This window comes from Leuciscus leuciscus (assembly GCF_965113295.1).
Source record: "Leuciscus leuciscus genome assembly, chromosome: 7".
Lineage (NCBI taxonomy): Eukaryota > Metazoa > Chordata > Actinopteri > Cypriniformes > Leuciscidae > Leuciscus > Leuciscus leuciscus.
This window is the reverse complement of record NC_138731.1, coordinates 34,849,572-34,865,444: the sequence shown is the minus strand read 5'-3', so window position 1 is coordinate 34,865,444 and position 15,873 is coordinate 34,849,572. Positions and strand designations below refer to the sequence as shown.

At 37.2% G+C, this 15,873-nt stretch overlaps 1 protein-coding gene across 3 annotated transcripts in view; it reads right to left on the bottom strand.

Moving 5' to 3' along the window:
* Positions 1-15,873, bottom strand: part of gli2a (GLI family zinc finger 2a) — a 77,577-nt gene that overhangs the window by 19,668 nt on the left and 42,036 nt on the right. The window contains exons 3-5 of one of the 3 annotated variants that reach the window (XM_082175933.1): positions 14,835-14,937; positions 6,209-6,411; positions 3,340-3,519 (exon numbers count right to left, since the gene is read on the bottom strand). In XM_082175933.1, coding sequence (XP_082032059.1) covers positions 3,340-3,519; positions 6,209-6,411; positions 14,835-14,937 — 486 coding nt within the window. Of the gene's footprint in view, positions 1-3,339; positions 3,520-6,208; positions 6,412-10,086; positions 11,707-14,834; positions 14,938-15,873 lie in introns of those variants that run through there. The other 2 variants (XM_082175934.1, XM_082175935.1) reach the window with 2 other exon arrangements.

The window sequence follows — 15,873 nt, the reverse complement described above, 5'->3', positions numbered from 1 at the left end:
AAAAAAAATTACAATAGTGAGAAAACAGCAGTTAAGAAAGCATCTGGTCATAGCGATGTGGATATGTTTGCATGAGCTCTGCAATTCGGCACTCTAGCCAAGTCACGTCACGTTTATTTATGAAGCACTTTATACAATAGATTGCTTCAAATCAAGCAGCTTTACAGTATTAAACATGAAAAAACAGTGTCAGTGTCACTTTCAGTTTTAATTACAATTTCAGTTTCTACAATAAAGCAGCTCTCCGGTGTGTTCATGTTTTTACCTGCGTATTACACCTACCTATTACGTAATAGGCACGGACCAATAATAGCTTGAAGGTGTTCATCAGCCAGAACTTTTCCATAAAGTTCACTTTGGGAAGCTGTTTTGAACTCCAGAAAACAAACTCCAAACTAACTTCACTTTGGCCTGATTTTGTTTGAAATGATGTCACACCAGTTCGCTCTTTGATTTCACTTGTAGTATATAGGGGCCTTAAGAGTTACTGTGTGTGGCTGGACTGGATCATAGCAAGAGTGAGTGCCAGCCTGATTACTTTCAAATTAGCTATTTGTACTGGCCAGGGTAATTACAGTTAACTAAAATTAAAACCATAAAAAATAAAATTTGTTACTTGAAATAAAATAAATGTACATTGATATAAAATATTGAAAACTTGAAAAAGTGTGGATTTGTGGCACTAAGAGTTACTGTGGGTGGCTGGACTGGATCAAGGCAAGAGTGCGTGCCAGCTTGATTATTTACAATCTCAAGTTTCCTGAGCAGACACCCTACACTGACTTCCCCCTCATCCTCTCTCACAGAGTTACCCATTCACAACACTGTATTTCTCGCCTAAACTCTGGATGAGAGCCGAAAACCTGCTTGGCACCGTGAGACCTGCAACCTACTCGCCCTGGTTCACCCCTAAAGATTACGCAACGACATGAAATCGTGATCCTCTGGGCATCTTTTAACAATGGTACATTATTGAGCCAGGAGTAATCAGTACCTTACAAGATCAAGAACATACACCCGTCCATTACATGACTAATTGGATCACATTACAAAGAAGCAGAAGGGGGTACATAGTTGCCATAACACATCCTTGAAAACAAAAAGCAGAGATGAAAGCCCTGGCATTACAGCCACAGCAAAAAAATATGTCTCCTCCAAACACTGTATTTCCCTTTTAAGGTGAGGTTGGAGGGAAGTCGAATGTTACTTATAATAACACATCACACCTGCAGCCCAATCTGAATTAGAGGCCGTAACAGAAACGCCTCGTAAATTTTTGAGATGGCTCATGTTTACTGCCAATTGCCACGTGAATCATGTTTTATACACAGGTGAAGATCGAAAGACTTATTCTTTGATGTGGAAAGCTTCTGATCTATTATTTTTTACACCATTTTTTGCAGAGTGTAGCAAATTAGTAAGATATTCGTACTGGGCAGGGTTATTATCGTTAACTGAACCTAAAACCATTTAAAGAAAAACATTTATTGTTATTTAAAATAAAATGATTTAAATGTTGACTGAAATAATAATAATTATTATTATTATAATTATTAACTATATATATAAAACTTAAAATTATTTTATTTCAGCTAGTTGCCAAGGAAATTTTTTATCCATTTTTGTTTAGTCTAACTTGAAGTATTAACAATTACAAAAACACACAGCAAAATTACTAAAACCTGGGGGAAAAAAACCATGAAAAAGGTAAAAAAAACAAACCAAAAAAAAACTATAATAGTATATCAATTATACTAAAATAACACTGGTACTGATTGCATCTAATTTTGGTCCTGTAAGTAAGACAGATTTTTTGTTGTTGTTGATGTCGTCTAAAGTTTCAGCGCTAGTAGTGGCATTAATCAGAATTGGAAAAATAAAGATTATCTCCAAACAGGTATTCCATACTCCCCCTGTTTGTCCCGCTCGATATACAAAAGTCAAAATCACCATTGGTTGAGTTAGAAATGGACATGTCGGCCCATTTAAACCTACAGAACAATATTTTGAAAGCACCACAAAGCCACAGTGTTTACACTCTTGGAGAAGCAGGGGTCCAAAAAAAAAAAAAAACCCGAGGTTTGGATTAATTTTTACTTTTAGGAGCCAAATGACTTTGTTTATTTTACAAAACTGCAATTGCTTTTTTCCTTACTTATTTTAAATTGTTAAAATATTAGAATATATTTACAGTGTAAAAAAATTGCTGTTTAAATGGCAGCAACATGCAGTTAAAGATGCATGAGTTGGTAATCAGATTGATTTAAAGGCCACAAAATATTCAACAAAAGTATGTGAATGCAAACACTTCTGGCTACACTAACACATTTTTGTGCATTGTTGCATTCCGAAATGTCTCAGACAGCCATTCAAGGGTCGCTATAATAGATATTGGAATAAGCCTTGCATTAATTAGTTGAATTAATGTAAACTGATGACTGCTAATCAGATGAAATCTGACAAGGCCACAAATTGACAAAGTTTTCATTCTTTCATTTTAATATTAGATCTGACATTATTGTCGCAAATGTACATTTTGTCACATTTGCGACTTTTTTAAGTGGCACCCTGGGAACCCAATGCTTACTTCTAGCTCTCTTCACATGAAACAAAGTATTGCAGCACAAATTCTTTAAAGGGGTGGTATAATGACCTTTTCACAAGATGCTAAATATGTCCCCAGAGTGTGTATGTGAAGTTTTAGCTCAAACTATCCCACAGATATTATTATATTATATTATATAGCATGTTAAAATTGTTACTTTTTGAGGGTGAGCAAAAATGCACTGTTTTTGTGTGCGTCTCTTTAAATGCAAATGAGCTGCTGCTCCCGGCACAGAGGGCGGAGCTTCAAGAGCTAGTGTGTTAGCAGCTACGATTACCTCACTTTTAGCCTTTTATGTTCAAACCGGAGTTGGAAAAAGATGGAGAGACTCAAGAAGAAGTGACAACATGTAGACTACATTTCTGAATGGTTAGTAGATGAATTTATGTAGCTTATGTGTAGTTATCTTCTAATCATTGATTAGCATATTGTGTCACGATAATCTATAAATCGCGATCCTGGGGGCGGGGTTTATGTAAATTTTAGGGTTCACGATGTCACTAACCAGGATGGAATGTCGTGTAGTCCCTTGTAGTCCTTAAAAAGCAATTTCTTCAAAAGAAAATATCTCCCTTTGCTTTGAACTTTGAGCTTTGTAACTTTGCAGATGTTGTAATGTTGACAGCAACATTACAAACTAACTAAAGTTAGAAAAATGAAATCAACCACCCCTTTAAGGTGATAGAATGGATGTAGTATATTGGTTAGTGCTGTACTCGTGGAGAATAACTCACTGTCCACTGGGCTCATGTAGTCAGGGAGATGAGCAGCCGCGGCCCCCGTCTGCATGAGCAGGTCTCCGTAAGGGCTGCGGTGACTGGTGATGAGGTGATAGTACTCTGAGGGGTTGGCCCCAGGGGGGGGAGGGGGCAGGCCAAACAAGCTCCGCTCCTTCAGGTGTTCATGGGTCACTGCTAAGACAGAAAAGAGTTTAGTATTTCAGGAGTCACACAAACACATAGGTGGGGAAAAGTGAGGTTGGACGTATAGTTCCCTGCACAATGTTTGTCACATGACCTTATACAGTATTTAAATACAATATACTGCTGCTTATGAGAGATGTACATGAGAAAAGTTGTACTTTTTTTTTTTTTTTTTGTCAAAAAATGCTTACCAGTTTTTAATTATAAAAACACAAAATGTAAATTATCTAGCCATGAATTATTCAATAAAGCATTTTGTGAACCAGATGATTTGGGGCAAGTTGTGCCAGTGGCTTAACTAATATTGATAGTAAGCTTTCAAATATTAAATATTACAAATGCTGAGTAATGAACTGTTTAATAACATTGAAAGTAAAAAATCTGTATTTAATTGATCAAAAATACAGTAAAAACTGCAATTTAAAATAACGGTTTTCTATTTAATATATTGTTTATAGTAGACATCTTGAAATATGCCTAAAAGTAAAAAGTGGCACAGCTTACTTTGCTCTCCCCTTCCCCTTAAGCCCCTTGCCTAAACTTTAACACCTGCACCTAGTAAACGCTAATCTAAAGGTGTCAAAGGCAATACATGCAAGTGATATATTTATTTTTCTGTCTGCTGAGGTCAGATAACCATTAGTGCCTCCAACGTTATTTCCGTAACACTCGCCTACGACGAAGAAATAACAGCAATTCACGCCCATGCTGCTTAAGTTATGGGACGCTCAGGATGGGGGGAGGGTTCCACCCCATTCTTGCTTGCTTGGCCATTCATACCATAACAGCTCTATCAGGAACAATTAGGCCCGAGCGAGGTTAAAAAAGAACAGGCGTGTGTTTGTGCTGGATTCATGGCAGAACAAGGCCGTTTATTTTCTCCACGCTCGCCGGATCGTATAACTGCGTCCCTAGAGGGGCTCAGAAACGGTGTAAGGAGGGGTGCAGCAGAGGCTGGGGCTAAAAAAGCCCTGAGGCAGTCGACCAATGAAGGCAGATCAGCAGTCAGAACACTGCTTTGGGGCTTGGGACATCTTCAGTGATCTTAATCAGCAATTCTTTAAGGACCGTCTGTTAAACAGAGAACATGATTGACTTCTGCAAGACTGAAGCTCTATCACAAAGTTAGTTGACTGTATAATGTGCGGACACAATGGATGTAGAGCTAAAAAAAAAATCCAGTTTAGACTAGGATTAGCGTGGCATTTTATGCAAATCATTGAATTAATCACCTATAATTATTTTATGTGAGACCTTTTAAAGTGTAGGTGAACTGTTGGGAACACGGTGTATATGAGACAGTCAAAAAAGGCTTTTTAGGTTTTATTTGGATTCATTCAAGCTCAATTCCTTCCATTATCTCTGCCGCCATTTAATCACCAACACAATCTTTTCCACATTGCTTATTTAAGTGTGAAAGCAGAGCCATTACTGGAAGGAGAATGTGCTTGGTGACTTATCTCTGGTTTGGGGTGCTCGTCCCAACCTGTTATAGTAACAGGGCAGAGAGGACCATGCTTTATGGCAAGGGAGATAATGTCTGGGAAATTGTTTCTTTCTCAATAATATTCAGGCTTACATGCCGGTCTACACAGTAATGTTTTTAGCATTCCAAATGTCCAAGTCATTGACACAATAAAGGAGATAAACAATGGTAGAGAGCTTCTGTGGTGTTTGAGTTTGTGGAGGAGCAGAACCATTAACTTCTTTCCTCCTTAACCAATGTTTGTATTCTTCCTCCTAGACATACTCCCATAAACACACAATCCATTTTTAGGTGGTACAATGGGTGATTTGAAAGTGCTCTTGGATTTTTACTGGCACATATTAGCATTTTTACACGCACACACAAATACACACACACTAATGTCATTCCAAACCTGTTAGACTTTTTAATGTTTTAAGCGAAGTTAATGTACCTGGGTGGCTCTCTTTCTTTTTGAATCACACATGAATCACATTAATTTTATGGTGGTTTTATTCATTTTTGAAGCTTTGTCACAATTCACTTCCATTGTACAGAAACAAGCAATGTGAACATTTTGCTAAACATCTCTTTTTGTTTTTAACAAAAGAAAAAGTCATATGGAGTATAGAAATACATAAGGGTGAATAAATGAAAATTTGAATTTACAGCTGACTTTACAGTACAGTTCAAAAGTTTGGGGTTGGAAAGAGGTTTAAATGTTTTTGAAAGAAATCTCTTATGCTAAACATAACAAGGCTGCATTTTTATTTATTTATATAAAAGCAGTAATATTGTGAAATATGATTGCAATTTAAAAGAACGGTTTACTATTTTAATATGTAACTTATTCCAGTGACGTCAAAGCTAAATTTCATCCCTTCAGTCTTCAGTGTCACATTATCCTTCAGAAATCATTCTAATATGATGATTTGCTGCTCAAGAAACATTCGTTATTATTATTAATGTTAAAAACAGTTGTGCTGCTTAATATTTTTGTGGAAGCCATGAATACATTTTTTTTGATGAATAGTTAGTTCAAAAGAGCAGCATATATGTGGATTAGAAATCTTTTGTAACACTATACAAATCTATGTCTCTTTTGATCAATTTAAAGTGTCCTTGCTGAATAAAAGTATTAATTTCTTACTGAACGGTAGTGTATTTGTCAGCGACAACAGCACACTGGTACATGGAGAACAATATGCCACTCACCGTCAGCAGGGCTCAGTCCTCGTGCTGCGGAGATCATGGAGAGAGTGGGGCTGCTGTGGACTGAGCGCAGGTAGTGCTCCATGTGTGGGTTGACATACGGGTGTGGTGGATTGAAGGGGGATTCTCCGGTAGTTGCAGCGTGAGGCGATAGTCGGATGAGAGAGATATCAGAGATAACTGGACTGCCAGCTAATCCATGAGGTCTAGCAAAAGACAAAGAAAAAGAAGACCACAATTAGTTTCTTACACAAAGACAGGCTGCCACATAGTTTAAGTGCTTAAGTGTAGCGTAATTAGGAAACCTCTGTGTAAATCCATGTCTTAAAGTCACGTGAAAATACTTTTTACCATCCCTATCTTTATCACTGTGTCAGTGACAGACCTTAATTATTTCCACTTAAAACAAGCTCGGAACTCATCAGGAAATTACCATTTACTTCCTTAATGCATATTCCTGATTGTATGGAGCACGGTTCATTGACTTTCCCTTTTAGATGACATCACAAATCCATTTGGCTCCTTTCTGGTATGTAACGCTCACTTTTCACAATTCAACACATTTCTGATGGATACAATTAAATCTCATCCAATCTTTTTTTCTCCTTGAATATCCAGTTTCACTTTGAAATATGTTGCATATTAAAGTAAAGTAAAGAAATAAAATGGTTCATGAACAGTGTGATTCGACAATCTAGACTTTAAAACTTTGTCTTGTCTTCCATTCAAAATGTCTAAACATTCTCAAAAGTTTGCCTGAGAAGCTAAATGATAAATATTCAGATTTTTTTTTAAATCAAAAAACATATCTTCAATTATAGAGCTGATCTAACTAACGGTTTATTTTTCTTACCTTATTGGCAAATTGTTGTTTTTCTTGTTTTAATGTTACAATGATGTTTCAAGATTTAAAAAAAATATATATGTTTATATATGTTTATATATATATATATATAAATAAAAGATACAACCAAGCGGCAACCTTCCGATTTCTCTCTTGAATCCAACACGGAAGTGACTTAAACTGCAATTCATTGCCTGGCAACAAGAGACAGGTTCCAAAAGGAAGTCAGTCCCCTAGACCCCCATGTTAATATGCCCAACTTTACAGCAGAATTTTTTTTTTACAGCCTGGTACAAAAAGTGGTTTTGGTCTATATAGCTAATTTTGCCCTTCATGACAACTATGAGGGGGGTGAATTTTTTCTTTTTTATAACTCATCCATTTAAAATTATATTAAGCCTTAAAAAGTTATGCATAATTAATGGCATGGCCACTTGAGTGACAGATGGATTGCGCTGTTGCCACTCTTAGCCGTTTGTCTGCTGTCTGTTTGCCAACACGTCACCTCAGCTAATCCCACCTTTTTGCCCATTTTCGATTATCCCGGAGCGACGGCCGGCTCAGCCCACTTAGGGCTTTAAAAAATGCTCCAGGTCCAGATGTAACATCTGAAAGCACCAATTGGGTCAAAAAGGATCTTGGACTTCAAACCTTGGGTTTGGGCTTCAGACCTTTACTGTCAAACTGGTCATATTTTTTTTTTTTTCACAACTCCCAAACATAGACAAGCTACTCCTCCCTTTACGCCTGAGGTATTGAACAAGTAGAAACTGAGAGAGCTGTAGTACATGGTTGGTTGTAATGTTTGCGTGGGATTGATGCCTCTGAAGACACACGCCTGAAGTGTTATGATGAGACTGCTTAATTCTCCCTCCCCATTTCTCAGTCACTGTTTGAAGAGGCTGGTGTGTAGAACAAGATAATGGGGCAGAAGTTCACAGATAGCCCACAGGGTCAAGGTGAGGATATAAATGTGTCACGTCTTGGCAGGTATATCGTGCCAGTCCAAAGAACACCAGCCAGGAGGCAGCTGTAACTCTTACATTTCCTTAAAGTAGAGCACACATCTCTGATCTTCAGTAGCAAGAGGACTTTGAAGAGATGTGTGCGTGTGGTTCCCTTAATGACATAGTATACAGTGGTTAAACACTTGGAGGAGAGCAAGATCAGAACCTGATGTCCCACATTTACATTTATGCATTTGGCAAACACTTTTATTCAAAGTGAACCCATGACCTTGCCGTTGCTATACTGCAATGATCTACTCTTTGAGATACAGAAAGGTCATAAAAAAAAAAACAGCTGGTCATTATTGCACAATAAACCCAATTATATGATCTGGAACCTAATGTAAATCTGATTCTGACTGGCTAATGCTGTGTTTGACCAATCAGAATGAAGTATTCGAGAGAGCTCTGTTACAGTTGAGTCCCTAAATGGAGCGTTCTTGAACACAGAGGGAATGTCAGACAGTGTTAAATAAAGCAGACCTGTCTATGTCCCCATACTACTTCACTTTCCACTGGGAGAGGAAATGACCATGCGTATGAATCAGAGCCTGCGTTCCACAAGGGTGTGTTCTGCACTCGGGCTGCAAATTATGGGGGGATGGTCGGTTCTTCTGGGGATTTGATGGCAAGCAGGCTACAACTATAGCTACACATTCATTTTGTATCGAGGAAAATTAGACCATACTCAATGGGGGAGAAAAAAAAGCCTTTGCCTGAATGAAAGGGGAATATTTCTTTTATGAAAGTGTGCGTTGTTTACATTTGTTTGACACGTGAATGAAGAGGATTACAGATTGCCTCCATCAAAATGCATTTAGTTATGTGCCAAATCTTTAAAGTAACAGTTCTGTCATCATCTACTCACTGTTTTCAAACCAAGGAGAAAGTTCAGTCCTGCTCTTTTGCATACAATGAAAGTGAATGGTGAACATGGCCTGTCAAGTTGCAAAAAATGACCAAAAGCACTTTAAAAGTATCATAGGCCCTTTTTCCAGAGGTTCAACTACCTCTGGAAGTGGTCGAAAGTGGACAAGCTCAAAACGTTTTAGACCCCGTTTACACCTGTATTTAGTGTCTTCCAAATGTGATCTGATCGACCAAAACGCATCTTAATACCAGGGCTATTCAGGGTAAACAGGTGTAAACAGGGCCAAACATGTAAAATGATTATATTTTACATTTTCTTAAGCTTTATGTGAGGCACAAACTGAAATTTAATTAGCTAATTATTTAAAGCCCCCCTGGAGTCAATCATTTTATCCCTTAAAACTAATCTTTGATTACCAAAATGACATTTTTAGTATACAAGGTTCTATGAAAATGCAAATTAGCCCTGCCTCCACTCACTCACACCATCTCAGAGATCCACTCGTTGACGATCACACATTGACGCAATTGGTTACAAGGTAGTTTGTGATGTCAGAAACACCAGCGATTTCAAACCACGTTTTTGAGACTCTCTTTGGTTCACTGCAGTTTTAAGAAGAAAATACTCAGCAATGGTGTTGACTTATGAATTTGCACATGGTTTGTCTTAAACATATTAAAAACACCATATAGATTGATTTTTGACATGGGACTTAAACAGTCTCCCAATATAACATCAAGACATGTAACAGTATGTTGATATTGATGATGCCAAAAGCCATTGGTTATTGTGTGGTTAGTAATTGATTATGATGCATATGTGCATATTCAGATTGCACAAACAACATTTGAGAACCGAGGGGAGGAATAATTAATTAATTATTATAACTTGAATTTTGGTCTATCACACAAAACTAATCTATGACTTCATAAGAAGTTATTGCACTTATGATGTATTTTTGTAGTTTGACAGACCCCGATTACAATTCACTTTCATTGTATGCAGCAGTGTGAACATTCTGCTTAACATCTCCTTCTACAGTGACCTAAAGAAAGACTACAGGTTTAAAACGACATGAGGGTGAGTAAATGATGACAGAATTTGAAACCATTGCTTTAATACATGCATTTTTCAAAAAGGGATAAACCGTTTTTTGTACCTTTAATGAGATGTGAGCAAGGCCTACAGTGACTATCTGAATGGCAGGTATCAGATGCATTATGCTTGGCACAGTCTGGCTTCATCTCAGTCTCTCATTTATACCATCTCTGTTCGGAGGCCAACTTGCACCCAGCCGGAGTCGTGCTCAGTTTCCAGTAAACGCCTGCAGACTACCAGGCTTGTCCTGTTGCCAACTTTCTGCCATAAGCCTCCTTGAAAGGATAGCCATAAAGACGTCTCTGTTCTTGAGGAGCTGAAAGAAAACAGACTCGCCATACACAAACCACCAAACCCTCCCCCCATTTGTAGAGGGGGGTGGGGGTGAAGCAAGTGCTCAAAATTAATATTCGCCTGCAATAGTGCTATGATTTTGCAAACTGCCAGCAAAGGTGTGTTATCTGTATGTGGCCATAAGCACGTTTTGGTTGTCATCTTGATCACTGACAACAGTATGACAACAGATGGCATCACCACAGAAAATGTCATGATGGTTGTATTGTAAATATTGTGACCATTGGTTTCAGTGACCCAAACTGAACATCAAAAGATGTCAATTAAAATGGTTAATTAAAAACACACAAATATATTTGATGCAGAAGACAGCTTGACAGAAATTGCCTTCTTTACATTGACAAACTCTATTGTTAGTAGGGGAGTATTCTTTCTTAATGTACTGATTCTTTACACACTTTTTTTTTTTTTTTACCCCCGACTAAATCTTAAAGCCAACATGAAACACCAATTGCAACCCTCTTTACTTCTGTAAAACAAATCATGCACAAGAAGTCCAGCAATATGCATTAAAAAAGTAAACAGGATTAATTTTGATTTCATGCTGACTTGAAGCATAATGTCATTATGAATTCTCAGCCTTACTGGCACATAATTAAAGATTTGGAGTAATATTTACAGTGGTTTTGAAGTCTTGCCTGCCATAATTGAACTACTATGAGAAAGTATGTCAACAACAGTGAGAGACAACCCTTAAATATACATAAACACATATTAACCCAGTTTTGGGTACATTCCCACATTTCTCAGTGTTCGCCAGACAGTCAAAATCGACAAGACAACATGTCAACGCATTAATAAATCAGGAAAACTGCTCTGGGTGTTTGAACCTTCAATAATAAGCCATTATTTACAACTTTACCTGTCAGGGGATAAGAAAAAGTGGGCCCCTACTGACAAGAATGATAGCCATGGTCTTGTTGTTACGCCCTCTCTCTGACAAGATGGTACTTGAAAAGTTGAGGAGACCTTAGTCATAGACAGGGTATGTCATGGTGCATTTAGAGAGCTTCTTCTTAATAGCTACCTGTCATTTTTAGCAGTCTTCCATCGTAGCACCATGGGTGGTACCAGCCCATAGTAACAAAACACAATAACTGTCTCCATTTGACAATCTTTTTAGTGTCTCTATTACCACACACAATAAAAAAAAGGCAGTGACTGATGCAACAATATCGTGAAGGTACTGTTACCATCTTACAGCAGTCATTAGCAATGTTCCTCGTGACCTAACTGCTGTAGAAAACCTTTGAAAAAACCACCGACTTGATATGTAACTTGAAACGGTCATGACAAGTTATAAAATATAATATAATATAATATAATATAATATAATATAATATATATATATATATATATATATGCTTCTGTGAACTTTAGAAATGCTCATATTTTGACAATGTGTTATTTCATTCCGCAGGCACTGTGGAAATATTCAGAATATGCCTATTCCCTGCTGACACCAGAGAGAATATCTGTATGCCACATCTCTGGTCAGGTGCTCTGATTTAGATAAATCACATCTTATCCCACAGAGACTGCAGTCAACTGCCACTGTGGCGGCCGTGGGAACCTTTTCCAAACTCAATGCTTGCTCTCCAGTCACTCTCTTTCTCTGCAGTATTACTGTATGTCCAAAACTTACAAACATGCATTATCTACCATCACATTTACCAAAAGATATGTGCAAAATGTCCCTTCACTATATAAAAAGACTTATTAGTTTAGACAACTTCTTTTTAGTACATTCATTGGTTTGAAAAAAATGTTGGGTGGTGCTTGATACCACTGCAATCTGAAAATGTTTTCCAAAAGAAAAATTCTTTTGAGAAAAACACATCATTTGCTCATTCAATCTGCTGTCATTGAGGTTTGGGGGAAGGATTCTGGATGCTAATTGCTTTGTTTAAATGTTGAAATACTCTACAAACATTTAGACATTCATCTTGAAGACTTGTCAACTATTCCTATTTATGCGTGTGGGGAGAGATTTGATTGCTTTGGAAGATTTTTTGGCAAACACATATCAGCAGCATATCTGAATAGACACAAACCACTATTTTAAACTGCAGCTCACAAGCCAAAATATCACGATTGCCAGTGTTACATGACAATAAATGAAGATGTTAATATTGAGTAACTTACAACCGCTGCATCCCGGAATGAATCAGTGTTTGCATGAATCATTTAAAGGACAAGTTCGGTATTTTACACTTAAAGCCCTGTTTACAGATCGTATCTGATGAAATAGAACGGTTAAGATAAAAATTTGGACACATGCTCCTGTCCCGAGAATTTTAGGTTTATTTCGCTTTTGTGGACCTATTTTGCCAAACGCGTCACACCCGTGATTCTTCTGTTGAGAGCTTGAATAATAGACACTCCAGCCCAGTTGGTGGCGATAATGCACCTTTGCCAATTGCAAGCAAACCACGGGCATTTCATTGAATACACAGAAGAAGCAGAAGAAGAAGCGGCGGAGTAATACTGTAAAGGTGCTGCAGTCTCACAGCACGTCCTATTAAGTCAATGGAGTTGGACAAAAACTACGATAAAACCTGTTGGAATGCATATTTTCAGCGATTTTTGAGTGAACATATCAGTGAACACCCCTGACCACTCGGTGAGTTTCACGTCTTTGTAAACGAAAGTTTAATGTGTTTTTAGGACGGAATCTTCCAGTGCATATAGACAACCATTGTGGGGGTGGGGGGGGGGGAAGCGAAATAAACCAAAAATTCTCGGGACAGCAGCATGTGTCCAAATTTTAATCTTAACCGTTGTATTTCTTCAGATACGATCTGTAAACAGGGCTTTAAGTGTAAAATACCGAACTTGTCCTTTAAGAGAGCAAATCAATTAAATCACTTTTTAAGACAGTCACTAGTTTCATTAATAAATTAATCAGTATGTTTGAACAAATTAGTTGAATTAATGACTCAGTGACTCCTATTACCTATTGGTGTAAGATACAGAAAGAGACATTGAAAAATCCCTACCACCAATGCACAGATCTAATTGTATTTATTCATTTCGCAAATGTTTGTGTAAGTGTGTCAATGTTTGGTTGCCACGTGTGAATGCTTTGAATAAGTGAGTCGCGATGTTGCCCGTTACAGTTCGTTACAGATGTCTCCTCGCAAAAGATCTTCGTTTGTGTGTGTGACGGAGGGATTCCTGCCGTTTTTTCGACTACTTTACACATTTTATAAGCTCTTAAGTTCTTATCAGGGCAAAATACCATCATACACAGTACATAAAACGAGTGACTTTATCCCAGTACACAGCATTGTTTTGGATGTTCGATAAGTTCTGAAGTGAAGTCTACGTAATAAAAGCTGACCAATCAGATTGTGAACATATCCCTCCCTATGCCTTTAGGTTCAGTGCTAAAATGCCAACGTGAACCAGGACTAAATGTTTTTTTTTGTGGTCCGGACCAAACAAACCAAGCGAACCAAACTATAAGTGTGAACACACCCTAAATGTTCCTCTAACAACGACTTTAACATATGGCAACGATGTATACCTTAAGGGTGAGCATAAAACCTATGTATCATGAATCTTTCTATAGGATCCGATCACTAAATCAGACCCTTGCCACTACTACTCCAAAAGATAACATTGTGCTTAATTTGCTGTGCAATACATGTAATTAGGTGAATTGGGCACAGGCAGTGAAAAGGACAGCTAAATCAAGGTCTTGATGAATTAGGGGGCCTCTGTCAAGGCCAAGTCACATTAATCAAAGAAGCCAGAGCACAGAAAGAGAGAGGCCAGGAATTCTCTTTCTCTGGCTGTTCTATCCTGTGATTAATTGTTCTAGTGTCGCTGGGCTCACAGTATGTACCGCTATCAAATCTGGGATTTTTAATGCAAATGCACCGATGGTTTCTCAGGTTAGTCTTCATATATGTGAAAATGCTCCTATTTTGTATTTTATGATTTTTAATTATGATTTTTATCATAACTTGAGGGAATGCTTATCCTGATTAAAAAAATACTTAATGTCTTATTTGTTTTTTCTCATTTGTTTTTAATATATTTAAACCCAAGACTTTCTTATTATTCCCAGGTTTAAACGTCAAAACCGTCCAAAATGGTTTCAGTAAATGCCGGACTCAGATGCTGTCCAAAACAATGAAATATTACAAGGATGAGACATGCTAATATTCTGTCAGTGAAATGAAACTGCTTGAAACGTTGGCATTTTTTTCTCACTACTTGGACATTTGTTCTCCATGTGTTGCACATCTCCGACTAAAGCTGAACAATCTTTCACGCAGAAGACAAACTGCTGTACTGGGTGTGACCTGACCACAGCAAGTTCTGAATCTGTGTGTTTTATACGGAAGATGACTCAACAGGTTATTTTTTTTCTTTGAGACTTGATTAATGATGATTCCATCAGTGCAGACAGAGGAAAATTAATGTCGAAGTGCAAAGCAAACTTACCCATGCATGGAGTGCAGAGGGTGTGGCTCGTAATGGTACCTCCCCTCATGGTGTCGCATGTCGATCGGAATCGGCGTGTGGAAGGTTGAGAATAAATGAGGAGCTATGGAGTCAAGGACAGAAGAGAAAAAAGACAAATAAGACAGAGGCTAAAATACAAGATGGGTGTTTTGTGCATATATATATTTATTTATATCTCACACACAATTCAATCCAGTGTTATTATAGTATCATTGCGATAGTATTAGAGTTTTTATTAACAGCTTAAATTATTATTATTATTATTTTATTTATTTAGTTAAAGTTTTGGTAATTTTGCTGTGTGTTTTGTCATTTTTATTCGTTTTTTAACGTCTATATGGGTTTCATTTATTTTTTATTTCAGTTTTAGTTATTTTAGTATATCTAGTTAAACTAAAATCAGATTTTGGAAACTAGCTGAAATTAAATCAATTCCATTTATTTAAATATATATACATGTATATATATATATATATATTTTTTTTTTATGGTTTTAGTTTTACAATACAATACAATAACCCTGATTCAAACCACATTAAACTCAAACACGTTATGCATAACACCATAGAAACAAGAAGAAAAGGAGAAACATTTATTCAAAATGTATTTGTTCACAAAGTGCTATGTAGCCTATTTGTAAACCTATTGAAGCCTAAGTATGGTGTTGTTAGCTTAGCAACATGCTAATTCCAAACTATGTTTGATTTTAAAACTGAGCTTGAAAACTTAGACGATTTCGTCAATATTAGTGGTCTTACATGTGCAATGAGTGAATTACAGTTTCTCATGATGAGTTTTTATTTGTCTGGACTAGAAAAAGAGAGGACTGAAACATGCTCTTCCTGTCATAAAAAGGTTGATTGCTTTTAAGGGGGTCTTGTTAAAAACCAACATGCTTTCATTAATGACTGGAACTTACTTGAGGTGGTGGTTATAGATCTTTGAGTAAGCACTAAATAGAGTATACTGTCTGCGTCTTAAATGTGTGTTTGTCATTACTATTTGCTCTTAATGAGCT